General features: G+C 53.3%; 1 protein-coding gene across 1 annotated transcript; it reads right to left on the bottom strand.

The window, feature by feature from the left end:
* Positions 1-14,514: 14,514 nt before the first annotated feature.
* Positions 14,515-26,230, bottom strand: CDC25A (cell division cycle 25A). The gene is made up of 16 exons (XM_033055555.1): positions 26,001-26,230; positions 24,241-24,320; positions 23,183-23,237; positions 22,819-22,851; positions 22,659-22,695; positions 22,211-22,312; positions 21,424-21,519; positions 20,667-20,801; positions 19,936-20,010; positions 19,178-19,327; positions 18,827-18,919; positions 18,368-18,430; positions 18,165-18,263; positions 17,395-17,525; positions 16,993-17,104; positions 14,515-15,794 (listed from the first exon to the last, which is right to left on the bottom strand). Exons 1-16 carry the CDS (start codon positions 26,150-26,152, stop codon positions 15,654-15,656), a joined length of 1,554 nt encoding a protein of 517 aa, XP_032911446.1. The 5' UTR covers positions 26,153-26,230; the 3' UTR covers positions 14,515-15,653.
* Between the last annotated feature and the right edge of the window lie 20 nt (positions 26,231-26,250).

A 26,250-nucleotide genomic window follows, 5' to 3' on the forward strand; every position in this document is an offset into this window, starting at 1 on the left:
GCTTGGCATTTCACATGTGGGAAGAGGAGAGGCTGCAGAGGCTTGCCAGGATGCAGCAGCTGATATCTGCATCGTTGTTTCTCCAAGCAGAGCCTTGTCCTGGCCTTCTGGGGCTTCATCCTGCTCCTCTGGGGAGGGCTTTTAGTATCACAGCTGATCTCTTCTCTAGCGTGGGCCTTCACAAACCAAGCCCAATTATTCTGAGGCAGAAAAATCGAGTCTGTGCTGTGATGACAGAATGAAATGTCCTCAGGAGTTCGCGCGTAGCCTCAAGTTACCTTTTATAAATAGGTTAACAGCTGGAGGGCCCGTGGTTGTTTAAAGGGAAAAGACACACAGGACATGCCCTATATGATATGCTCCATCCTCAGCAATTCTGCCACTCTGCTGATTTATATCTGCAGATTAAAGGATTTGCCTTTCAATCAAATTATTCTCCTCCAACTCCCAAGTGGGGGGCAGAGGGGGTTGTGACATTGCCCACTCGCTGCAGCCCTCCCTGGTGCAGCCAGGGATGTTTTCTTCCTTGCTGTGTGAAACACGCCGCTCCCAAATCACTCCTGATCACTTTGATGGTGATTTGCTATTTCTGTCCCTCTTCTGATGCACAGGACACTTGGGGGACAGGAGAGGGTGAGAGGTCTGTGGGCCCTGAGGAGCTCCCAGCCAGAAGCAGACAGAGCATGTAAGCAGGACTGACAAAAGCTGCCTGATGAGACAGAAATCGACTGTTCTGGGGAAAAACCATCTGCAGAGAGCCCTCTCCAGCAGGCCTGAGGGTCTGCAAGAAGTTTGTGCAAGTCAGAGCCCTCACTGCCAAGGACAGTGTGCCAGGGACCAGGGCCTGGCTTTTTCATTTGCTGTTCCTTCCTCAGGTGAGCAGGTACAAGATCAGGTGCAGAGAGCAGCAGAGGGGAAAGTTCTGACCTCTCACCTGCAGCTGGGGGAGAGGCCTGAGGGTGCCTGAAGAGCATGAAGAAGGGGACATGAAGAACACAGTGTCCTGAGGATTTCCAGGCCTCTGCTCTGAGACCTGCTGTCACTGCTGGGACAAAACGAGGGAATTGTGAAAGGCAACCAAAGGCCACATCTGGTGTGGGACCTGGTGTCTGGGGACAGCTGTGCCAGCTGTGCTGTGCCAGGCCAGGCCAAACAGGGGTGATCTCCTCACCTGAATCTGCTCCTGGGCTGCTTGGAGCTCTGGGACAGGACTTTTCAGAGCACACACTTTTCATACCACTCCTTGGGACCCAGCAGTCCCCTCTTTCTGAGCCCTCCTAACCCAGGGGCAGCCCTTCCTCATGGCTATAACTGACAGGGTTGTGGTCCTGCCTTGTACCTCTCTGTTTTCATGTTACAACAGAAAAAACAATCAAGGCTTTCTGCTGCATCTTCCCTCAGCCATTCAGGGTTTGCTCTGGTCCCATCACACCATTTCTGGCCTCCCCTGAGGTGGCTGATCTCTCAGTGTCTCACCACAAGCTCTTCTCCCTTCCACAGGTGTCCCTCCAGTTTGGTGAGCTCTCCCAAATCTCAGCATCCTTGCAGTGTGCTGTGGGAATTGCCTCTGGAAAGACTGTGCTGTCTCCATGCATTTCCTGCATCACCCATCCATGTCCCAGTTCTTCATTCCTCTTCATCTTCCTTCCCTCAAATCTCCAGCACCTTGTTCCTCTTGCTCCCAGCCTGGCAGAGGTCAGGACTGTGTACAGTAGTGCCCAAGCCTGATTTTGGAAATGCCACTTTAGAAACCTGACTCTCCTGAAGTCCCCTGGCCACTTTGGCTGCCTGAAGAATTCCCAGGGCATTTTCTGCTGTTTGTTTTCAGTTTGGGCAGCCAGGCCATTTGCATGCACACAGAGAAGGACATGTGTGCTGGCAGGGACACGTGTGATGCTCATCCTGATCCATGCAGCCACTGCTGCTCCTGTCCTGCCCACTCAGCACTTCAGGCATGCAAATAAAGGGTGTGTGGCTTGCATGCAGATGCTGCAGCTTTAAATATGAGTGCACAGGAAAATTGCATGAAAAACACCTTTTCAGGCTAGAAGCAAGGTCTCTGTGAGGATTAAAGGCAGTGTCACCTTAGTGAGGGCAGAGCTCTGCTTGGGTAGAGAATTCCTGGTTTGGCTGGGAAGGGACCTTGAGGATGATCCCATTCCACCCCTGCCATGGAGCTGGGCTGGCAGCTCCCAGTGTCAGGTAATGAATCCCACACAGCTCCACAGCCCTGGAACCTTCCACACCAACATCCCCTCCACACCAAACACCCCCTCCACACCAACACCCCCTCCACACCAAACACCCCCTCCACACAAACACCCCCTCCACACCAACACCCCCTCCACACCAAACACCCCCTCCACACAAACACCCCCTCCACACCAAACACCCCCTCACCAGGAAGGATTTTCAGGCTTGGAGAAGTTTCCTGCCTGTGCTCCCAAGCCCTGGCTGCCAGAGGAGAGCAGAGTGAATCAGCTCAGCCCCGAGGCTGGGGCAGAGAGGGAGCTGTGAGGAATTGTCTCACATCCACAGACACACACACTGGAGCCAGAACAAGAAGACACAGCTGGGGTGAGGGTGTGACTGCAGAGCTGGTCCCAAGGAGCACAGTGAAAGTGCTGCTCCAGTTAGAGCTCAAGCAGAGGGTGACAGTGGAATTAGAAGTTGCCTGGAAATGCTGAAGGATGAAACCCAATCTCTCATCTAATTTAATCACCATGTTGTTAAAGCTGAGCTTTCTGGAAGAGACAGTGTAAACACAGGCTGCACAAAGCAATTTCATCCCTTGGGACTCCACAACAGACCTGAGACCTGATTGTGAAATTCCAGCATTGCAGGGAGGAAAAAAAAAAAAACTGATAATATCCAAAGCTTGTGCTCAAAGGCCACACACTGCCAGGATTTCTCCACATCTCTTTCTGCTCTTGCTTTTAGAAGACATGAGAGCTGGGGGAAATGACAGCAGCTCTCACTACTATAGGGAAGAATAATTGAAATTCTTATTCATCTCCCAAAAATGAGCAACTTTAAGGAAGGGGGTGGAGGGGGGAGTGAATTGCTGCAGTTGCTCGGAGTAGGAATACAACTCGTTCATACAAAGCATGGAAAATAATGATAATCCAAGGGGAAAAAAACCTTGGCAGGCTATGAAATTCAAAAAAGGCAGAAAACTAGAAAGTCTGAGCAATGGCAGAAGAAAAAAGTCTGAGAGACAGCCCCTTTCCAGCCTTTGGAGAGATAAAACAGGCTTTGGGGAGAGCAGGCAGGTCTTAGGGCCCAGCAAAGGAGCCTGTTGGCAACTGAGCTTAAGTATTATCTTGGCGTTTTAATTTTTGCAGCCAAGAGGATTTATCACAGAAAACAGCAGGGCAGCAGACAGGCAGGAATTAAGGGAACTCCAGGCCCCCACCTCTGAATTGATTAGAATTGGAAGCATCCACCAGCCAAGGATCCAGGCAACCAAACAGCCCAATTCAGCTATTTTCAACTTTTTGGTAAACTGAATGAATCCCTAATAGCAGCACTCAGCTGTGGAGTGGTGTCTGCATTAAAAACTGCTTTCAAGGGGAAGAAAACAAACTCTGAAGGAGTCAAAGCCCCCCTTGTCCAAACTGCTCTGATTTGAAGCAGGTTTGTGGCAGCTGGGAAATGAAGGGCATGAGATGCCACATGAAATAAGTGATAAAGAAATAAGTGCTGCAGACATCTATAAATAGAGGTGTTCAGTGCCAGCATCAGGCATTGAGCAGGGAATCACACAGGGAATCACAGGCACAGCAAGCTTGGGAAAAGGCTCCTGGAGAAGGAGGGGGAAGGTGACAAGAGAGTCGTGAAGATCAGAGAGCTCCTGGCAATTAGCTGATGGCAGGGGAGATGAAGGGCTGGGACAGACAAACCCTCAGGACATGAAGGAGCCACGAGAAAGTGGGGGAGATGGTGGCTGGGGAGCTGAGTGACTCAAGGAGCCTTTCCCAAATGAAAGGCAATCCCCAAAGGTCCTTACACATCCTAATGAATCACCCAGTGCAGCCTCTGCTCCAATCCTCTGCTCCTCTGCTGGCCCAGGCTCTGGGCTGGCTCCTGAGTGGGGTGGAGTGAACCTGGAATGGGGTGACAGGAGGAACTGGGGAGGGAACTGGAGTTTGGGAAGTGTGGGGTCACTCAGGGCCCAGACAGATGGGACAAGGCACTTCAGGTGTCTCAGCACTTCCCCTTTCCATCCCTTCCAAGAGGAGCATCCACAGTCCATGCAGAGCTGCTGGAGTTCTCCCTGTGGGAGAAGCAGATCTTTCCAGGCCTGTTACTACATCACTGAGAGAAGATTTGAGCTGCAATCCAAGCTGAGAGCCCTGCAGACTGTGCTTGTGGCTTCTATAAACCCTGGGTGAACCCAGATGAGGCCAGGACAGCATCCAGCCCCTGCTAGGAGAGCACTTGGAAAAGTCACAGCTCTTGATTTCAAGGAGCAGAGAACTTTTAAATCTCTCATTGCACAGGGAGCTTTGGAAAAGAAATCTGCTTGAAGTTGTGTCCCATGTGGACATCACTCCCTTTTTTGTTAATGGATTACTTCTGTCAGAGCTGGCCTCAGAGCAGTTTTCAAAGTCAGTGAATTAATTCCCCTCCCTCTGAGAGCAGGCTCCCGTGGCTGTTGTCTCCTCTCCTTGGCCATGGAGTCTTTGGGAGGGAGAATTAGGGATAATCAGTTTGTCACAAGTGTCAGGAACGTGCTGCACAGAGCTTTACATGCTGACAGAGCAGTGCTGCTTGTAACCAGCCCAAGCATTTCCCCAAAATGAGTCTCTAAATAAATCCATTCCTTTGGGAAAGCATTTGCTTTGGAATTAAATTATTCCAGATCTGAACATTAGCAGCGTTTTTGCTAAACTCGAGCTGTCACCCTAGCAGAGCACAATTAAACATTAAGCCTGCAACAAATTCCTCAGGAAAGCTGAGAAGTCAAATGTGAAACCACTGAGAAGAACCAAAGGACTTCAATGTCAAATTGCTGCTTCAGCAAATGGAAGCAGATTTGGGGCACTGGGGGAAGATGCAATTTCTGGGTTGAGAGGATGAGCCACAGCCATAATGAGTGTTTTGCCAAGCCTGTATCTGCTTTCAAAACCCTCCCACAGCCATCCCAAATAAGCACTGGTGAGAGGGAGTTATTAAAGAGGGGATGGACTGAGAGCAGCCTGAGCATTAATGAGTGAGTGCAGGTTTGCAACAGAGCTTGTTAAATGGGGGAACTGCTGCAGGTTCTCACATGGGGACAGGGCTCTGGCAACAGTGGGGTGGGGAAAGCAGCTGGAACGAGCCTGGTGCCACCAGGGCTCAGATCTGAGCTCTGCAGCCTCTCAGCTCTGCTGCTCCCAGCCTGTCCTGCCCAGGATGGCTGGGCTGGGAGAGACTTCAGATCATCCAGGGCCACCCCTGCCATGGCAGGGACACCTCCCCCTGTCCCAGGGAGCTCCAGGTGTCCAGCCTGGCCTTGGGCACTGCCAGGAAACATCTCAGCTTCTCTGGGCACCCTGTGCCAGGGTCTCACCATCCTCCCAGCCAAGAACTTCCTCTGAATAATCTAAATTATCCTCCAGCTAAAGCCATTCCCTGTGTCCTGTCCCTCAGGATCACCCAGGGAACACCAGGATTCCCCTCCCTGCTGCTCCTATGCCCCCAGGGCAGGGCTGGGTCCATTCCCAGCTGTGTCCCTCTGGGTGTCCCTGTGGCACCAGCAGTGACACTGAGCTCCTGCCCTGCCTCCAGCAGCCCTGACTCCTCCAGAGGGGCTGCACAGACACAGGAGGGGAGATGGAAGGAACTGAAGCTCTCCAGAGGCTGGAGAACTGCTGGGCAGGCTCTCCCAGGAGCTCTGGGATGTGACCAAGGCTCAAGGGAAAGGTGACAGAAGGGCACAGTGCCCCTGATTTCCCTCTCCACTGCCAAAGCCATGGGTGTAATTATGGCTGTGTTAATTAAATCCAGACTCGCTGCCTCCACAGGTGTTTCAGCAGAGGTGAGTCCTTTTTATCTTCTGGCTGGGCCAGAGGAGCAAGGCCTTGCTCTTTAAACCTTCCCCATGAAATGGGACACTGATAAAACAAAGAAACTTTCCTTACTCGTTTAGAAACTGCAATTCCACCCCCAGGTGCTGTGGGGAGCTGAGAGGAAGGGCTGGAGCTGGGGACAGCAGGAATGGGGACAGCAGGAATGGGGACAGCAGGAGCCCCTGCAGCTCCCCAATCCTCTCCTCTCACTGCAGGGATGGTGCCTTGCAGGCAAAATTCATCATTTTTTCCTTTGCTGGTGACAAAGTCCTGCACCAAACTCTCCTGAGCTGCTGCCAAGTTGGGCTTTGGTGTGGGAGAAGAGAACCAGCAACAGAACTTGGAGTAAGGATTGTGTCCAAGCTTTCTCCAGGATTAAAAGGGAAGAAATCCTGGAGGGTTTGTGATGAAAGAGAAATTTTTTTGTCTGCATGGCAAACACTCCCCATGACTAAAGCGCATTAGGGTGTGATTTGTAACCAAATATTACAAATATGGCTATTTATTACCAAATGATCCCTGGTAATCCCTCAGGGTTCCCAGCCAGGACACTCCAGCACAGACAGTGGGGAGATAATCTGTGCCCTGGCACTGACACCAGGCAGGCTCCATTCAGAGAGGAAAATCAGGCCCAGGGTGCAAGAAGAGCTCAGGAAAAGGAAAGCTTGGAGCACCCACAGCCAAAACTCAACCCCAAAAAAGGCAGGGATGGGGGCTTGGCTGCTGCTGTTCATTTATCACTGCTGAGAACAATCAGCATATTTTCAAACACTGCTGTTCATTAGAATAAAATATTTCCTTTCCTGCCAGGCCAGAGGAGGAGATGGAATCAGAGCCCCGAGGTGGCACCGGGATGTTGAGCAGAGCTTCACCACAGCCCCGGGGGGAGCAGCTTCAGCTGAGCCCCACAGAGCTTCTGTCTGGTTCCAATCTTTCCAGGCCATTAATTCTGCAGCACTTGGAGCTGCTGAACAAAGAGACAGCGTCAAACAGACATTTTGTGCACATCCATCTCTCTGACCATGTGCTATTGTTTCCTCAGGGAGTCACAGAACCCAGCGTGCTGTGGGGTGGAAGGATCTCAACACTCATCTCCTGCCAGCCCCTGCATGGTTGTGGAGGTGAGTGGGGGATGTTTCTCTGTCACCTGGGGCCTGCTCCAGGCTGGAAGAACACCAGGGGTAAAGGGAAGGGATGCAGGATGCTGCCAGACCCCACACTTGTGAAAACACCAGGCCTTTCACCCTGTACCTCCTGTCCCCACCTTCAGCATCTCTCATCCAGGAGCTGCATCCTTGTGGACCCTTCCAGCTCAGGATATTCCATTATTTACTTGTGAGAGAAACACCCAGGAGTTGCCAAAAAGCTCCTCCTGCCCAGGCACATAAACCCCACAAGGGATCACATACCAGTGCTGAAATAATCCCACTGGTCCAAACCTTGGCTGCTCTTATTTCATTATTGGATTTCTTCTTGCAGGAAGTCTGATGAAACATGGAAATGCCTCAGGGCACGGCTTGTGCTGGGGGGAGAAGATGGGAAACCCTCATCTCCCCTGGGCTCCCTGAAGTGTTACAGACTGCACATCCTGCACACACAGCTGGGCTCCAAGTGCTGAATTGTTCTGTTCTTTTCTGCTGGAACAGCTTCTCCTCCTGTTTAAAATGATTAAAATGTCTTGCACTGGCTGCTCCCAGCATCCCAACCCCGTGACTCCGGTGAAACCCAGCCCCAGGAGAGCCGGGCTGCCCCAGGAGCTGCTGCAGAGCAGCTCTGGATGGGCTGGGAGAGGATCCACAGGGAATCACGGCACAGCCCAGCTCTGTTGGGCAATAACCGAGTTATTTATGAGTGGGTGGGTGTCTGCGTACTTCTGCCAGCAGCAGCAGCATCCCACAGAAAGAAAAGACTGTTCTGGCTGTCCGTGGTGAGGGGGAAGGAGGAGCCTGGCCGGGATCCCCTCATCACTTCCAGGAGGAAGGAAAAGCATCCGAACCCCAGTTCTGCCATCGGTTCTGCCCAAAGTGGGGTGGGAGAGGGAGCTGCTTCAGGGCTCCGTGTTTTCCTGGGGCTGTCTCTCCTCCTGGCAGCACATCCTGGAGCTTCTGCCCGTCCTGCCCAGGAGCAGCCCTGGGACAGCGCCCGAGCTGCTCCTGCATCCCCCGGGATTTCCGTGCTGGGAAATGCCCAGGATGCCGCAAATTCCCTGCTGGGCTCAGCCCGAATCGGGGAGCAGGGGCAGAGCTGCCAGTGCTGGCTGCAAAGGGTGTCCTGGAACAGAGACCAGACAGAGCAAAAGGAATGAAATGGGGATTTAGTGAAAGGAATAAAATAGGGATTTATTGAAAGGATTCACCTCGGGCAGTGCAAGAGCCCAGACGGGGCTGCACCCAAATCAAATCCCAGATGGATCCTGGGCACGAGTTTTATAAGTTTTGGTTCATCTCCACATTGGGGTCAATTATCCAAGCAAAGCCCCAGGTTAAGAAGTCTCAGCTCCCTGGTTTGCCCCTTTCCCTTGCTGTTGTTTCTGACTTTTGGGTACCAGTTGTCCTCGATTCTAGAAAGGAATTGTTTTGTCCAACCACCCTGTGAAGAGAACTCACCAACACCTAATATTGAAATTTCAGAGTTACACACCGAGCAGCAGAGATTCTGAAAAACACAAAAGCTCAAACCCAAGGCATTACAGGAGATGCTGTGCGGGCAGGAGCGGTGACTGCGGCTGTGTGAGTGTCCGGGGGATGGGTGACACTCCCAGCAGAGGTGACACTCCCGGCAGAGGTGACAATCCCAGCAGAGTGTCCTTTCTGCAGGGAAAGGGGCTGGGAGTGCCCCCTTCCCCCTGCCCCCGCCACAAAGGGATGCCAGGAGCACGGGATGCTCTGGGCTGTCACACACAGGACGGGGACAGGGACACGCAGCCCTCGCTGCCTCCCCAGGGTGGCTGCTCCCCATCCCACACTCTCCAGCAGAACCCCCGCGGAAATTCCCGCATTTTCCCGTGAGGATGCTCCCTGCAGCATCCCCGGCCCATCCCATCCCTGCCCGGTGCCAGGCGGGCTCCCAGCTCCGGGCAGGTCCCAGCTGTCCCCAGGGCATCGCGGAATTGTTTCCCCCGGGCTCCAGCTGCCGTTTGGCAGCCCCGCTCCCCCGCGACAATCGAGCCTTTGTCTGCGGGCTCCCGACGTCTTTATCCGCCCTGTCAGCTCCCAGCCCGGTCTCCTTGGCCACGGACACAGGATGGCTGTGCAAGCAGCTGTGCTGCTCCAGGGAATGAATATCCAGCTTCCCCCTGGCCCTGCCGGGCTCTCAGCGCTCCCTGCTCCCCTCCCAGCCCGCAGCAGGGCTGGGGCACACAGCACATGGGGATCGGATCCTGCCTGATGGGAATTGGGGTAAAATCCCCTGAACAGTCCCTGTGCCTGATGTGGATTTGGGGTCAAATCCTCCAGGAACAGCCCCTGTGCCTGATGGGAATTTGGGCTGAAATCCCCCAGGAACAGCCCCTGTGCCTGATGTGAATTCGGGCTGAGACCCCCAGGAACAGCCCCTGTGCCTGATGTGAATTTGGGCTGGAATCCCACAGGAACAGCCCCTGTGCCTGATGTGAATTTGGGCTGAAATCCCCTGAACAGCCCCTGTGCCTGATGTGAATTCGGGCTGGAATCCCCTGAACAGCCCCTGTGCCTGATGTGAATTCGGGCTGAGACCCCCAGGAACAGCCCCTGTGCCTGATGTGAATTTGGGCTGGAATCCCACAGGAACAGCCCCTGTGCCTGATGTGAATTTGGGGTAAAATCCCCCAGGAACAGCCCCTGTGCCTGATGTGAATTTGGGCTGGAATCCCTCAGGAACAGCCCCTGTGCCTGATGTGAATTTGGGCTGGAATCCCTCAGGAACAGCCCCTGTGCCTGATGTGGATTTGGGCTGGAATCCCAATCAGGCCCTGGCTGCAGGGGGATAACAGGGAGTGCAGAGAACCCTGGCACCCCACAGCCCTGGCTGCTGGTGCAGGGAGCTCCTGGCTCACAAAAACCCCACTGTGAACAAGAACCCAGTGCCAGCAGCAGCACAGGAGCAGCTGGGAATTGAATAAACACATCCACAGACATCTGTGCACAGCTGCAGCTGGGGCTGGCTGTGTGCACGTAGGAGCTGGGAGCTGGCTCTGGCAGTGCCCAGGGGTGGCTCTGGCAGTGCCCAGGGATGGCTCTGCCTGGTCAGCTCTGCCTCCAGGACGTGCTGGAGGTGAGCAGAGCAGCTCTCCTGTGGGACAGGCAGGGAGAGCTGGGCTGTCCAGCCTGCACTAGAGGTCATTCCCTGATCCTGTCACTCCAGGCCTTTGTCCAAATCCCTCCCCATCACTCTCATAGCTCCTTCAGGTACTGGAAGACCCCAGCAATATCACCCCAAACTTCTCTTTTCCAGGCTGAACAACCCCAGTTCTCTCACCCTTTCCTTGCAGCAGAGCTGTTCCATCCCTCTGATCACCTTGGTGACCTCTGGGTGCTCAGAGTTCTCACCCAGTTCCAGCCACGCTGGGTGAGGGGAGAGGAGCAGCCAAGGATTGCTGGGGCTGGTGGGGATGTGCAGAATTGTGGCAACAGGAAACATCCAGCACCAAATTCATCCCCTCCACACACCAAACACCAGCTCTGCACCCAGGAGAGCCCCAGCACAGCCCCAAATTCACTGGTGCCCGCTCTGCCAGGGCAGACCCCACATTTCCTGGGACCCTGGTGAGACCAGGAGAGTTCCCAGAGCACAACAGACCTGGCACTGGCCAGACTGGTTCGGTGGGTTTGAACCCTTTGGTGTGCTGCTTCCCAAAGCACAGCTCTGCTTCCCAAAACACATCTCTGCTTCCCAAGGAACAGCTCTGCTCCTAAACCTTCCTTCCCAAAGCACAGCCCTGTTCCTAAACCTGCTTCCCAAATCATGGCTCTGCTCCTAAACCTGCTTCCCAAAGAACTGCTCTGAGCTCTGCTTCCCAAAGCACATCTCTGCTTCCCAAGGAACAGTTCTGCTCCTAAATCTGCTTCCCAAATCATGGCTCTGCCCCTGAGCCTGCTTCCCAAAGCACACCTCTGCTTCCCAAAGAACAGCTCTGATCCTAAACCTGCTTCCCAAATCATGGCTCTGCTCCTAAATCTGCTTCCCAAACCATGGCTCTGCCCCTGAGCCTGCTTTCCAAAGCACAGCTCTGCTTCCCAAATCATGGGTCTGCTCATGAACCTGATTCCCAAATCATGGTTCTGCTTCTAAAACTGCTTCCCAAATCATGGCTCTGCTCCTGCCCCTGTGTGCCAGGGGCTGCAGGGGGTGGTGGCAGATTTGGGGACCTGTGTGGGCCCAGCTGTGCCTCTGGGACTGCCCAGCCCGGAGGAGGAGGAGGGTGGGAGGAGGAAGCAGGGTTGAAGCACGGCTGAAGCAGGGACAAACCCCACCTGCCAATCCCAGCACCTGCTAATCACAGCAAGTGTCACCCACAGCCAGGCCTGTGGCTGCCCAGGGCTGTTCCCAGGGCTCAGCCCAAGCCCTGGCACCTCCTGTGCCCTGTCCTGGGACAGCCAGGACACAGCCACCTCCTGGGGCTCCCCCCGGGTGTCACAGAGCCCTGGTGTCACTTGGGTCACCCCAAGGGGCAGCTGCCAGTGCCAGCCAGGCTTCCTAACCCATCACCAGCCCAGGGCTGCCCTGGGGCAGCAATCCTGGTGAGGAGGTCACAGGGATGGGCACCACAGAGTGGGGCTGTTCCTTCCCGTGGCAGGGATTACCTGTGGGGTGTTTGCCCCCTCTGATCTCCTCCCCACCCTGCTGAATTCCTTCAGGGGCTCTCCCAGAGCCCCACCAAGCCCAGCCCATCCCAGCAGGGTCCCACCTTGCCATGGCAGGAGCCACCCCCTGGACAATCCTGCAGCAGAATTCCCTCCTGTCCCCATCAGGGGCTGCTCCCTGCCCTCCCTGGGGCTGTCCCCATCGTGTGGCACTGAGGTGGCAGAGCTGTGACCGTGTCTGTCCCAGGGCTGTGCCACAGGCTGGGGGATTGCCCACATGGAGTGAAAGAGAAAGAGAAAAGGCCCCTTGGCCTTGTTCCCCCTGGCTTCCTTCCACGTTCTGCTTTTGATGTTGTTCTCCCTTTCCACAGCTCCTTGCTGTGAGCTCTGCAGGGTTCATCCAACAGCAGCACCAGGACACAGCCCTGGGCCCCAGAGCAGATAAACCCCAAACCCAGAGCTCCCTGGGACATCCCAGTGCCATCCCTCTCCATGGGGGCCTGAGACCTTCCCACCCCAGGAGTGGCTCTGTGTGTGACAGGAGGTGACACTGAGGGGAGAATGGCTGGGACACACAGGGGACTGAAGGGCTGCTGTCCTTCCTTTGTCCCTCCAAGGGAAGGATCTGGGGTCAGGATTTGGGGTCAGTGCCAGATCTGATGGCACTGGTGGGAGCCCATGGCTGAGCACTGGGACAGGGCCATGGCAGAGCCCTGCCAGCCCCAGGGCTGGCACCAGCCCAGAGCTCCTGCAGCACGCCCAGAGCTTGGCTCCCCAGCAGGAGATTTGCTTCCTTTCCAGCTTTGCCTGGATTTGGTGACCTCTGACAAGGACCTTCCACCCTGCCTGGCAGCCCTGGCTCTCTGCTGCCAGCAGGGCTGCCCAGGGTGAGCTGGGATGGGCTGGCACTGTCCCCTCACCCTGCACAGGGACACAGGAGTGGCACTGTCCCCTCACCCTGTGCATGGTGCCCCAGGGCAGCACAGGCTGGGGACCAGGCCATGGCACAGGAGAGGGGCTCTGGGGCTGTGCTGGAGCCCCAGGAATGTCCCTGTCACATCCAGCCCCAGGAATGTCCCTGTGGGAGCTGTCACATCCAGCCCCAGGAATGTCCCCATGGGAGCTGTCACACCCAGCCCCAGCCCCACAGAAACCCATCCTGGTACCAATATTTGCAGGAATTTTGGGGCACTGCTGCCCAGGCAGCAGCAGCAGCTCTCCAGGCTCAGCTCAGTCACACTTTGGCACAACAATTCTCTTCCCAAAGCAGCTTCTGCCCAGCAAAGCCACAGCAATCCCCCTCAGGAATGATGGACTCACCGAGGTACAGCCAGGATTTCATCCAGGGCAGTTCCTTCTGTGCCTTCTCCTGGCAAACCCCTCAGCCTGGGGCAGAGGGGCTCTCCCAGCCCTGCCTGGCAGTGCCACTTACAGACCTGCAGGAGTTTGGCTTGTTGGGAAATTTCAGTGAATTTTACCTGATTTACCTGGCAGGAGCAGGGATGTGGGAACAGGACCCAAAAGCCTGGGAAGAGCTGCAAAGAAAAGAGGCAGAAAGGCAAAGACAAAAGGTTTGTTTGAAAAGATGCAAAAGGATTTAAAGCCAGGGAATGGTCTGGTTATGGCTAAAATCACTTTTTGCCTCATCTTAAGGGAGCCTGGATGCCAGAGGAGATGTCCAACACCCAAAGGACTCCCAGGGCTCCAGGAGCTGAGGGCACAGAGGGCACCTGGCCCTTGTTGGCCTTTACTGGCCAAAGGACAGAGCCTGAGAGGCCTTTGGGCCACAAAGGAACGGGGAAGGGGAGGAAACTCCAAGCTCTGCAGCATTCAGGAGCTGGGGGTGAAGCTGAGGAAGGTTTAAGCTGCTTTCAGAATCAGTTTTCAGGGTGACAGATGGAGGGAAGGGGGAACAAACCCCACCCCGTTCTCTGCTCTGGCTTTGGAGGCACAGGGCTGCATTTCCAGGGAGGTTTTTAACTCTGACCCCATTGCTGGCCACCTGCTCATCACACCCCAACACCACAGCCACCCCAGGTGCTCCCCTGGGGAAAACTGCAGCAGAGAGCAGGATCCAGCCCAAACCCAGCTGTGACTGTGCAGCTGGCAGAGTTTGGATGCTGCTGAGGTCCCTCTCCCTCCCCAGGACTCCCAAAACACACAACAAGGTGGAGCTGGGATGGGGGGGGTCTCTGTGCCCCCTCTGGGTTCAGCCATTCCCAATCCCTGCACAGGGCTCCTCCCCAGCCCTGCTGGGACAGCACAGCCCTCACTGCCCTGCCCAGGGGTGTAGGATAATGACATTTAGGGAAGTGCAGCTGGAAAGCAGGGATTGCTGCAATGGTTTTGTTCCAGCTGAGTGACCTTGGAAAGGAGCAGCCTGCCCCAGGCCAGGCTCCATCTGCTCGTTCTGGACATGGAGGAGGAGTGAAAATATTCCCATGGATTGCAGAGTGGGGCTGGGAGATCCTGCCCAGCCCTGGTGGTGCTGAGCTGGTGCTGCACCCCTGGGCACTGCCTGGGACTCTGACCAACTCTCCAGCCCCACATCCCCTTCCCAGAGCTCAGCCCTGCCCAAGGAAAGTTGTAACCATCACTTCTGATTTCACATTTCATCATCTCCCCATTCAAGGGATTCAGCTTTGAGGGAAAACAGCAAAACTCTGATTTTTGTTTTTTAAACAAGAAAGAACTCCAAGTTTAATCCTCTTGGGAACAAAAGGATTAACAGCAGGTTTGAAGAAAGAGGTTTCCAAAAAACAGCAAATTGAAATTCCACATAAGGCACCTCATCTCAGTATTTTTTGACATGGATACAACAGAGTAAACCAGGAAGTTCCCAGGCACGTGGAGCTTCCCAGGAGCACCAGTTCTCAACATGGCAGTTGGTGTGAGGAAAATGGATTGAAAAGCTGGGGCTGAAGTGACCCCAAAACCAGCAGCAAAGCAGTTTGGGAGTGCAGAACTTCCTCAGCTGGGGGATCCAGCACAGCCAAGGAAGTTCTGCTTCCCTCAGGGATTAATTCCAGCTCCTGCCTTTCCTGGCAGGCAGAGAAGTGGCCACAGCCACCCCCAGCAGTGTCACAGCAGCTCCCTGGGGTCAGGATCTGCTCTGGCAATGCTGCAGGGCAGGAACAACTCCCAGGCAGCAGTGACACTGCTGAGAATCCTGGGAGCACCCAAGTGCTGAACCCCTCAGCTCCCAAAAACTCTCCCTCCATGAAACACCAACTGCTGCAGAACCAACAGGAACAATGAAATGAACAGCCTGGAGTACCCAGGTGAACGTGATGTCTGTGAACAACAAGCATTTCCCCTCAGATGGGCTCCCCAGGCTCTTCCCATGTGGGAATCTCGAGCCATCAGGGGCCATTTCCCATCTTCCTCCCCCACAAAACACAGAACCAAAACTGCAGCTGAGAGAACCAAGGAGCCCAATCCCCCCCAGCAGGTTGCCCTGCAGCACAAACAAGGTTTAAGTACAATCCAGATGACCCAACCGCAGCGCTATTGGCTTCATTTGACTGTATTTAAATAAAATTAAGCATTTAAAAATTAACAGGCACTACAATTCCCTGGCAGTGCTGACACCACCCAGCCCAGCCCCACCAGGCTGTCCCCACCCTCCCTGGGCTACTGGGGGTGTCACACAACACAAGAAGCCACAACATTTTCATGAAGCAACGTAACCAAAACGATCCCAAGGTCCAGCTGGTGGGGCCAAGCTCCAGGTGATCCCAGGGAGGAGAAGGAGCACTGGAACACGTGGATCTCCCACTGCAGCCCCCAGGCTGGGCAGTCCTTGCAGCTCCCTGCAGCCTCAGAGCTTCTTGAGCCGGCTGTACATCTCCCTCTTGCTCTTCTCCCCGGCCCAGGTGCGGCTCTTGGTGCGGAATCTCTTCAGGTCCTCCTTGAAGTCCTTGTGGTGCATGGGCCGGTAGCTCTGGGGCTCACAGAAGCTCTGGGGAAACAGGAGCTGGGGTCACCTCAGTGATGGCAGCAGCACTGAGCAAACAGGGACAGAGCTCCCCTCCAAGCTCTGACAGACACACAAAGCCGGGGATATTCAGGTTACAGCCACCCAAACAAGGCCTTTGTGTGCAGGGCTCCCATCCCAAATTCCCTGGCAGACAGCACACAGGCTGAGCTGGGTTAGAGCTCACCTTGGAAGGATGTTCCAGCCCAGCTGGAGCTGATCCTGCCAAGGTTGTGGATTCCATCCAGGCAGGGAGCAGCGATCGCTGCGGGCCCCTCCAGCCCGGAGCATCCCCGATCCTGGGACAGCTCCCGCTCCCAGGGAGAGCCACTGCCTGTCCCGTGCTGCCACCTTGAGGCCTCGGTCCCCTCTCCTCAGGACAACCCAACCCCGGCTGTCCCTCAGCACAGGGCAGCCAGCAAATCACAGGGAGAGCCAAAACCCCGGGCAGCAACAACTCTGAGTGCTGGGAGAGCCAGAATCCCACGGGGAGGAGCTGGCAGCCCCATCCAGCTGGGGCACAGGCCAGGCATCCCCCATCTCCCAAGAGACTGGAAATGTGGGGGGCTGAGGAACTGAGATTTGTGTCAGAGCAGCAGGACAGACCCCAGGAGTGCTGGGACCATGGAAATGCTGCAGGAGCCAAGGGACAGGAGAAATCCCACCCTGAAGAGCTGGGGGGTTTTAGTTTCCTTGTCTCAATTAGAGGCTGCAAACTCCAAGCTCAGATTTTCAGTTTTGCTGGTTTAGCACTGTACAAGACCTGAGGTTTCCATTTATTACCCAGCAATTACTGTCAAGCCTTGTCTTCTCTCCTGTCTGAGCAGGCTGAAATCCTTTCTGAGTGACAGTTTGTTCTAAAGGGGCAGAATCCACTTCTATTCTACTCTTGAGACAAGTGGAAAAGCCCTTCAGCTGTGGCAGGAAGACAGGCTGGGAACAGCTCACAGAGAGCAGGAAAAGTCCCCCAGCCAAACCACTCTGCCCCAGAGAGAAGTTTGAGTAGCAATAAATTAATATTATTTATCTCCTGTTTCTCCTCTGAGTGTAAAAGTGACCACAGAAAGGTTTGGGTTGGAGTGACCTAAATTATCCCACCCACCTTCCAGTATCCCAGGCTGCTCCAAGTCCTGTCCCAGCTGGCCTTGGACACTCCCAGGCATGAGGAAACCACATTACTCACCTGGCACCTCGAGAAGAAATCCTTGTAGCCCCCCTTGAGCACGTAGAGCTCTGGGTAGTGCAGGTTGGGGTACTCATTGCTCAACCTGTCCTGCTCCCTCACAAACCGGCACCTGCAGCAGGGAAATCCCCAGTTAAACCCCACACCCAACCAGTAACTGCTCCCCAAACCTGCTCCCCAAACCCCCCCTTCAATGGAGGAGCTGGAGCTGCCTGCCAGGGCGAGGCTGAGGAGCCCCACAGCTCACAGGCTTTTCCTTTCCCCTCTGACATTGCAGTGCTCCAGCCCAGGCTGTGCCAATTCTGCCAGAGGTGACAAGCAGCACGTGCACAGCCCCTGGGGCCAGGCCAGCCACTCTGCTCCAGTTCTGAGGAACCCCTGGCCCAGCAGAGAGGAGCTCACATGCGAGGGCCCCGCTCCGAGGAGAACTCGCAGTGGAACACCACGATGACGCGCTTGTTCTCCGACGGCTGGATCGGCTTCTTCAGCAGGAAATTCTGCACCTCCTCTTCCATGTGCAGGTTTATGGCACCCTGGAAGGGCAGAGTCCCAGCAGTGAGTGCAGGGGAACAGCCACAAACTCATCCCACTTCCTTGGGAGCCAATTCCTGGAGGAGCTCTGGGACCCTCTCCCAACACAGCTCCAAACCCCACGGGCAGTCAGACCTGGCTGTGACTCCTCAGCCAGGAATCCCTTCCCAATATCCACCCATTCCCTGTGTCCTGTCCCTCCAGGCCTTGTCCCAGCCCCTCTCCAGCTCTCCTGGATCCTTTCAGGCCCTGGAAGAGACTCTAACACCACAGCATGACCTGTCCCTGGTTATTTTTAACACAGCCATTTGTTCTTTGAAGTCTGTCACTGAAATTTAAAATCCCAATTTTAGCTTCCTGGCATATGAGGATGCTGAGTGTCACATCCTGCTCTGTAACCTCTGCCACCCTGAGGGCCACAGATCCCCCCTCTGCTCACAGAGAGCAGAATGTCCCTTCTTTGGAGGGAACAGTCACCCCATGACCCAGTATCCAAACCCAGGCAGTGGCTGAGCATGACAGGATTCCCTCAGGAAAAACATATCCACAGGGCCCTGGATAAAAATCAGCCCCACAGGGATCCAAGTGACCCTGGGCTGCAGCCTCAGACCAGCTGCCCTGCTCCTGTGGGGTCAGCTCACCTTGATGTGCCCCCCTTCGTACTCATAGGGGTATCTGCAGTCAATTATCACACACTGCTTGATGAAGCTCTCAAACTTCCCAGTCAGCACAGACACAATCTGAGAAAAAACACCACAAAAAAAAACAGTTCAGTTGTTTCAATTTTTGTTGTTGTTCCCCAACCCCCACTAAAGAAGTTTTGTTGCTCCCTTGGAGCACTCACCATTTCTGAGTCGATGTATTTTAAATCTTGATGTTTCCCATCGACAGTGTCAAATAAATAACTCTGCAAGAGACAGGATTGAGAAAATTCCAGCTGAGAGTCATCCAGCAGTTCACTCTCTAACAGATACTCTGCTGGAGTTAAAACTCCTAAGAGTGCCAAAATCAGGCACAGAATTTAGGTTTTGGCTGCTACACTAGAGGGATTTTATAGGGCTTTAACCACAAATGGATCACTTTGTGTTTAAGCTGGGACATCCCCTTCTCACCAACAACCTCTGCTGTTGATCAAAGAATTGTTAAGGTTGGAAAAGACCTCCAAGATCAAGGCAGGTTTATGAGGGAACAGAAAAGCCTCTATAAAGAGAAGTGTTTTTCTGGGCTGGTTTGAGACATCCCCACCACGAGAGGCCCTTCAAACATTCCATCCAGCACTTGGCCATGGAATCTCTGGCATTACCTTGGAGAAGTCCCCAATAAGGTCCCTCTGGTCACTGTCCAAGATGCTCTCAATCTCTGCTGTGGAGGGCTGGGTCCTCACCAGCTTCAGGCACTGCAGGGCACAGGTGAGATCCGTGAGCACCGAGGGCAGGCACATCCCAGTCCCTGTTCCCAGTCCCTGTTCCCAGTCCCTGCTTCCCACAGCTTGGAGTGCTCCCAAACCCTGAGCTGCCCCCTCAGCTTCCCTGCTCAGGGCAAAGCTCAGGCTGTGGAATTGCTGCCCCAACAATCCACCTGGAAAAGCTCCCAGCAGCCTCCACAAAGCAGCCCCCACTCTGCATCTCCCCTCAGCAACTCTGGAGCCACCAACCGTGGAGTCCTCAGAAGTTCCAGGCAGGCTTTTCCTCTTCTTGCTTTTGCTTGGAGAATTCTCCTCCTGGGATCTCTCCATCCTTTTCTGGGTGGTTCTTCCTGCAATGCTTGACATGGATGAAGACCCAAACAAGCGGCACCTCTTGGCCTAGGAGGGAGAAGAGGAGTTGAGTTGTCCAGCAAAGATTTATAAAAGAAAACAAACACCACTCAGGCTTTCATATTATTCCAAACTTGGCTTAATTTAAGGCACCACCGCTGCACAGCAACAGGGGGCTGTTAATCTGAATTATCCAGGCTTTGCATTTCCAGTAACACTTGTTACTGGGGGAGCTTGGAGCATCATAAGCAAGATAAAGAGCCAGCAAAGTGCTCTACACCAATTAGCAGCCAATTAATCAGCAGATTAAGGAGCTTTCTGCTGGAGACTTAACTCCCTCCCCAGTCTGTTATCAGAGGATCAGGTTACAGCATTCCAGGTGAGTCTGTGCAGAGTGAATTCCACATTCTGATAAGGGAAGTGGAGCTCACGTTTATGAAGTGCAAGAAGAAATTTTACACCAATAAACGCCAATTGTTCCCCACTGACAAAACCTGCCAGGTGAACAGCTCCAGAGATAAGGGAACCCTGCAGGGGGCTGTGCCAGGGCTTGTTCTGCTGTTTTTAGGGTTGCAGGAGGCAGAGGGATCACTGTCCCAGCAGGATCACTGTCCCAGCTGCCAGGGCAGTGCCTGTCCCTGCCTGGGGACACTCACCCGATTCTCCGCTCTCCTCATGACCAGCGGCGCCGTCCAGAGACTGGACACGTCCGAGGGCATCTCCTCGTCGTTCTGGGGAGAGAGGGAAGCTCAGGCTCATCCATCTCACCCCAGGGGACACTGCAGGGACAGCTCCTGCACGGCCCAGGCCAACACTGCAGCTGGATCCGGCTGCCAGAGCAGCTGCAAGGATTTAACTCCATTATCAGTGCAATTCTTAAGGGAATAGTGGAAGTGAGCTGAGCCATGCTGGAGAAGGTAAGTTTATCAATTCATTGATTGATTAACAAAGATAAGCCTCCAGGGCTTCAAGCATTTCAAATTCCCTTGGAAACAGTATTGTATTTAAGTGGCTCAAAGCAATCACCACCTCTGACTTCTTCAGCAAGTTTCTAAAGAAAAATGCCAACTGTTCAAATAATTCCCTCAGCTCTCAAACTAAAAATAATTCACTTGTTCACAGCCCAAACAAACCCCACTGGCTGCACTAGGAATGAGCACTTGCAAAATAAAAGACACTCCAGAGTGAGTTAGAAAAGATGATGAGAATTCATCTCCTTGTGATGTCCCTGCCCAAGGCAGGGGGCTGGAACTGGATGGGTTTTAAGCTTTTTTGGGATTCTGTGATTCCCAAAACCCAGAGTGGTGCAGTTTGAGCACCCAGAGCACAGCAGACACCTGGGGCAGAGCTGATCTGGGGATCTCCACCCCAATCCCCCTGCACACACCTTCAGGTCCTGGTCATCCAGCAGCTCCAGGAAGCCGTCGTCATCCTCGCTCTCCGAGGAGGGCAGGGAATGCTGCTGCAGGAGCGCTGCCCTGGAGTTCTCCTGCTCCCCCGAGGCTGCTTCCCCCGTGGGCAGCTGAGAGGAGACACAAGGGGTTTTAGCAGCACTCCCTGTGCTCCCTGCAGGGTGCTGGAGCCAGGGAGGGGCTGGCACTGCTCTCTGGGGTTACTGCCACCCTGAGCTGCAGCACGGGCAGGAATCAGCAGGGGGAGGGCTGCTGGGTCCAGGGAGCACAGAAACACTTGGCCCCAGCTCTGTTTCTGTACAGTGATTTCTCAGCTGCTTTTTCTAAATGGGTTATGAATAAGGTGAATTTTCTCCCTGTATGTCACATAAGGACACAAAATCCAGCTGCATTTACACAGTTGGGTTTGTTGTTCCAAATGCATCTGCCTGATCAAGTACCAACTTTACTGATCATCTCAATCATTTACATCAATCAATACTGATCATTCAATCATTTACATCATTTCATCAATGTCCACACTCCCTTCAGTTACTGAGCAGAACCTCAGCTCTGTGCTGACTCATTTTTCCCAGAACAATGCTTCAAAATCCTCATGAGCCAAAGGTGAGAAGAATTTTCTTATCTGGCAGATAGCTAAGTTTTTCTGCTTGCCTCCTGACTGACAGCAGCACTTCAGAACCCTGATATAGTTATTTTCATGGCAGAGAATTAGTTGAAAAGAACAATTACCTGAGCTGGAGATGAATTCTGCCTTGCTCCAACACCCCTTCCATCACGGCAGCCACGAGAAGCTGGCTTGGTTGGCTTCTTAAACTCAAATGATTCCTGAAACAGAAACCAGCAAAAGGATCATTTCACCAAAATTACAAACTGTGTTAAGTTGCTTGGATCCTTTCATCTTTTCAGTTTTTTCAAGCTGCCTGACATTTTGGATTCCAGCTCCCTGCTGCCAACAGGAACAGTCTGAAGGTGAATGTTTTTAAATTAAAGATGTTACAGGAGTGTTTCATTTAACATAATCCAGCATTTATGCTCTTGGCATCACCTACAGGCTTCAGGGCTTTTCTGTTTCTGTCAGTCAATTCTCTGCAGAATAAATCATTCCTGGAGGCAGCCAAGGCTGTGTCCTCATCCCTCAGAGGATTCTCAGCAGCCAGGACACTGAATCCAGGAGGAACCAGGACTCCCCATGGCAGCAGTGGGAAGTGAGGGGTGACCTCCCCAAACTCCTGTCCAGAGCAGTGGGAACAGATTTTCCTTTGCCACAGCCAGGAATGAGTCAGGGTCAGTGGCACGAAGGCAGGACTGGGCAAAAACTTCCCAATTTTTATTAATCTCCCCTCCACTCTAATCAGAGCTGCAAGTTCCCTTCAGAAAAAGTGAGATAAAGGTGGCAGTGCCTGAAGAAGAGCCTGGTAGGGAGTAACTGAAGCTTTCCCATCACATTCCCAGCGCAGGGATGTGCTAATCCAGCTGTCCCCCCCACCACTGGATCATCACAGGAAACAACACTTACATTTTCCTTGTTTTCATCCTGTTCCAAAGGCTGGAAAGCATCAGTGTCCAGAGAGTCAGAGTGGTTTCTCTTCAGAGCAGGGCTGCAGCCCAGCAGGCTTTGCTACAACACAGAAGGGACAGCTCAGGGCTGTGCATCAGCCCTTGCACAAGCACATTTCAGGCACTAAAAGGGTTAATAAATACTGGAAAATCTCTGACTACAGATTTTGCACAACCTGTGCAGGAATCTTGGTATCAAAATGCACCAGTGATGAAGGCACATCACAGAAATGTCACACTAAATTAAGTGAGATTGGGAATTTGCAAACTGCAATTTTGACATTAAGCACCCCAGCAGCTGGTGTTGAAGGCAGAAAATTAACAACTATTCAGCTAAATGCATTCAACCAAAACCATGCTAAATCCTTTAACATAAAACATGAAACACCAATCCCACTCTCACTTACTGGCAGGGAATGGATTCTTCTGAAAGGTATTCGAAGGCTACAACAAAAAAAGAAACAAAATTTACTTCAACATCTTGCTTTAAAAGGCAGTGACATGAATAGAAAACACCATAATCTAAAAGAGACACTGAGGAAGAATTTGAAATAGAATTATACTTACTTCATCCTGCTGGATTTGATTGCTTTCTCAAACCTAAAAGCCAAAGATCAAAAGTTAGACTTGAAGGTCTTAGAGATCTTTCCCAAATGAAATGATTCTGTGGTTCTTAAGGCACAGATTTAAATCAAGTGTTAAAAAATGCAATTTAGATAGACCCAGGGAGGTGCCAGGGCCATGTGGCTGGCACTGCTCAGAGCAGCACTCCAGGCCCTGGGCAGGGCCCATCCCAGCATTCCAGCTGTGGAGCACATGGAGAGGTGCAGCAGGGAAGCCCCAGTGAGGCAATCCCTCCCCAGGCCTCATTAGGCCAGGTTTGTTAATGATTCCACATTTGTTACTGATTCCAGCAGCCAGGGGCACTCACGTGTCCTCCATGGTGTCGTGTGAGGTCGCAGGGCCAGGAGAATCCAAAGCCAAACCTGCAGAGGAGACACACATTTCCCACTGATTTATATCCATCTGTATTTAACCTGCTGCAGATTTCCACAGGAAATTCATGTGGGAAGTCCCATCTGCAGCCTCAGGTCGGTGCAGAATAAATAAGAGTTACAGCCACTCCCCACCAGGGGTTTGGCTGTGGATCTTCAGGGCCTGGGGAAAAGCAGGGATCATTTAAAAAAGGCCCCCAAGCCCTGCCTGGGCTGTCACATGGAACACAGTGCTGGCACTCAGCATGGAATACCCTGTTAATCCACCACACACCTTCATAAACAATTTAGTCCTTTAGGGTTTTGGTTTTTTTTAAAGCCATGGTTTTAGTTCTCTTCCTAAGAAGAAATTTTGGGCTCATTCAAAAAATCAGCAGTTCTGGAATGAACAGGAAGCACTTCAGAAGCACAAACCAAGCACAATTTCACAGCCCCACAGCATTTCAGCACACATCCAAAGCCACTCCAACACAGATTCCTGAGGAGCCACAGAAGTGAGGATTTAGCAAGGCTGGTGCTCTGTCCTGCTCTGTGGTTTGTGAGCTGTACTCGTGCTTTAGCACTTCATAAAGTTCTATTTTAGGCTGAAAGTGCCCTCAAAATGGGGAATAAATCCAGGTGGAAACCATGATATCCTTGAGCTGGAGCAATGAAGCACCAGAGGGAACCTACAAGTTATGGGGTGAGAGCTTATTTCATTTTCACTGATAAAACACCTCATGTGAAAAACAGGAAATCCTCGCAGGAAGTACCAGAACTGAGGTGTTTCAGATCATCAACCAGCTCTTGCTAACAGAAAAACACAGGGCAGAGCCACTCAGGCACAGTTTAGAGAGAAAACACAATGAGAACTTGTCTTCCCTCCTACTGCTCACAGTCTCCAGGACAATTAAAGCAAAACCAAAAAAAATCCACAGCCCAAACCCTGGGTGCCATGTAAAAGCTCATTGTTTTCCAATTCCTAATCATTATCTATCCATTGAGGAAGCCCCACCTGAGTCTGTGGACTCTGAAGATGCTGATCTGTGTAATCCATTTTTGGTTCCCATGTCTTGGTCCAGGTTTTCATGTTGCCTGGAAAGGAAATTTGGGATTTGTTTAAAAAGCAAGAAATACAACACTGCAGACAGGTACAGCACAGGTAGAAATCATTTCTATCAGATTTTCTTCCTGGAACTGCAACTCTCTCTTTGGCAGCCACTCCTTTAATTCAAGTTTTGCATAGAGAAAATTGCCAAATTTCTAATTCAAACCCATTTTTGATAAATAGTTGCCTCCCAAATTTTGTTTTATCTGCTAAATCTCAGCGCTAAGAGAGAAGAAAATCTCATGGAGCCCCACATATAAAAGAGAAAAGCTACTTGAGTGAGGCTCCAGCACACTGGTAATTTAAAAAAAAAAAAAAATTAGCCAGGGCTCCAAAATCAAAGGGCTGAATAATTTCCATGGGGGGCACTGCCAGTGGTTTGCAGGAATCCCAGGAATCTGAAGGAGGGAAGGACCATAAAGCAGGTGGTTGCAGAAATGAGAATGCCAGAAAATCAACAAACAAAACCCATTGAGACCTGAGTGGGCCAGGACAAAACAGGAGCCACACAAGGGAGAAACTGTGGGAATAATGGGATTAGAGGGGTGAAGAGAGCAGGAAAATGGAGCAGCTGTGGCTGGAGCTCTGGGAACAGGAGAGGAGCTGCAGAGCACAGGGAGACAGAGAGAAGGAGGGTGCAGGAAAAGGGAAGGCAAAAAGGACATGGAAATGATAGAAAGGTATTTGTGGGAGAGAGGGAAGCCCAGGGAAGGGCTCAGGAGGGAAGGGAATGCTCAGAGCAGAACCAGGGCAGGGGGAAGATATCCCAGAGCATGGATCCATGTGGGATGGGGGCAGGAGGACAGAACAGAGGGGAGGCTTCAGCAAAGGGGTGGGGGGACCCTAAAAGGGAGGCAGGGAAGTTTGCAGGGTGGGAGGGATAAAGCTGAGGCCTCGTGGGGAGAAGAAGCAGCTCCGGGAGGCCTCGTTTTTGGGGGAAGGGCTGGGAGAGCTGCAGGCCTCGGGTTTAGGTGCGGACAGGGAGGAGAGGAAGCGGAATGAACCCTCAGTGTCTCAGTCCTGGGGGAGAAGGGCACGAAGAGACCCCCAAGGCCTCGGGGATGGGGGAAGGACAAGGAGGGACCCACGAGGCCTCGCTGGATTTTGGGGTGAGGACAGACGGACACCCCGAGGCCTTCCCTCTGGAAAGGAACAGGGAAGGAAATCAATTCCTGAGACCTCGCAATGGCCAGGAGCGAGTAAAGACATTTCGGAGGGAACTGGGGGGTGTTAAAACACATCCCTGGGGCTTTGGGGCTGGAGAAGGAGGATAAAGAAACCCCGGAGGTTTGGGGTTCTCTGGGGAGCGGGAATCCCACAAGGCTTGGCTGCGCGGGAGGGAATCACGGGGGGGGACGGAACGGAAGGAAAAGAACTCCCGGAGGCCTTGGGGTTTTTATACATGGGGGGAGCCTCCCTAGGCCTCGCTCCGGCTCCGGGAGGGGGAAGAAAACGTCTTGGAGAAGGGGAAAAACGCCCTGGAAAGGGGACAAAGCACCCGGAGGGCTCGTAGGGTGGGGAGAGGAGGAAAGTGCTCCGGACGGGAGGAAGAAGCGGAGGATAACCCCTCCAAACCTCGCTTTTTTTTTTTTGGAGGGTCACGACAGAGACGAGAAAAATGGGGGTGCCCGAGCCCAGCGCTCTCAGGGCCCCGCGCCCCGACTCACCCGCGCCCCAGCTGCTCCATGGTGAGGCGGAGATCGGAGACAGGCGAGAGCTCATCCTGGAAGAGCGCCTTCACCACGGCGGGCGAGGCGGGGGACGCCGGCGGGAGAAGCAGGAGGCGGCGGCGGTGGGAAGCGCTCGGGGTGGGATCCATGGGAGTGGGAATGGGAACGCAGCGCAGCCGTCCCGTCCCTGCCGTCAGCGCGGCCGCCGCAGCGCTTTTGACCCCAGCCGGTACCCGTCGGCCGCTCC

Source organism: Catharus ustulatus, chromosome 1 (assembly GCF_009819885.2).
Source record: "Catharus ustulatus isolate bCatUst1 chromosome 1, bCatUst1.pri.v2, whole genome shotgun sequence".
Lineage (NCBI taxonomy): Eukaryota > Metazoa > Chordata > Aves > Passeriformes > Turdidae > Catharus > Catharus ustulatus.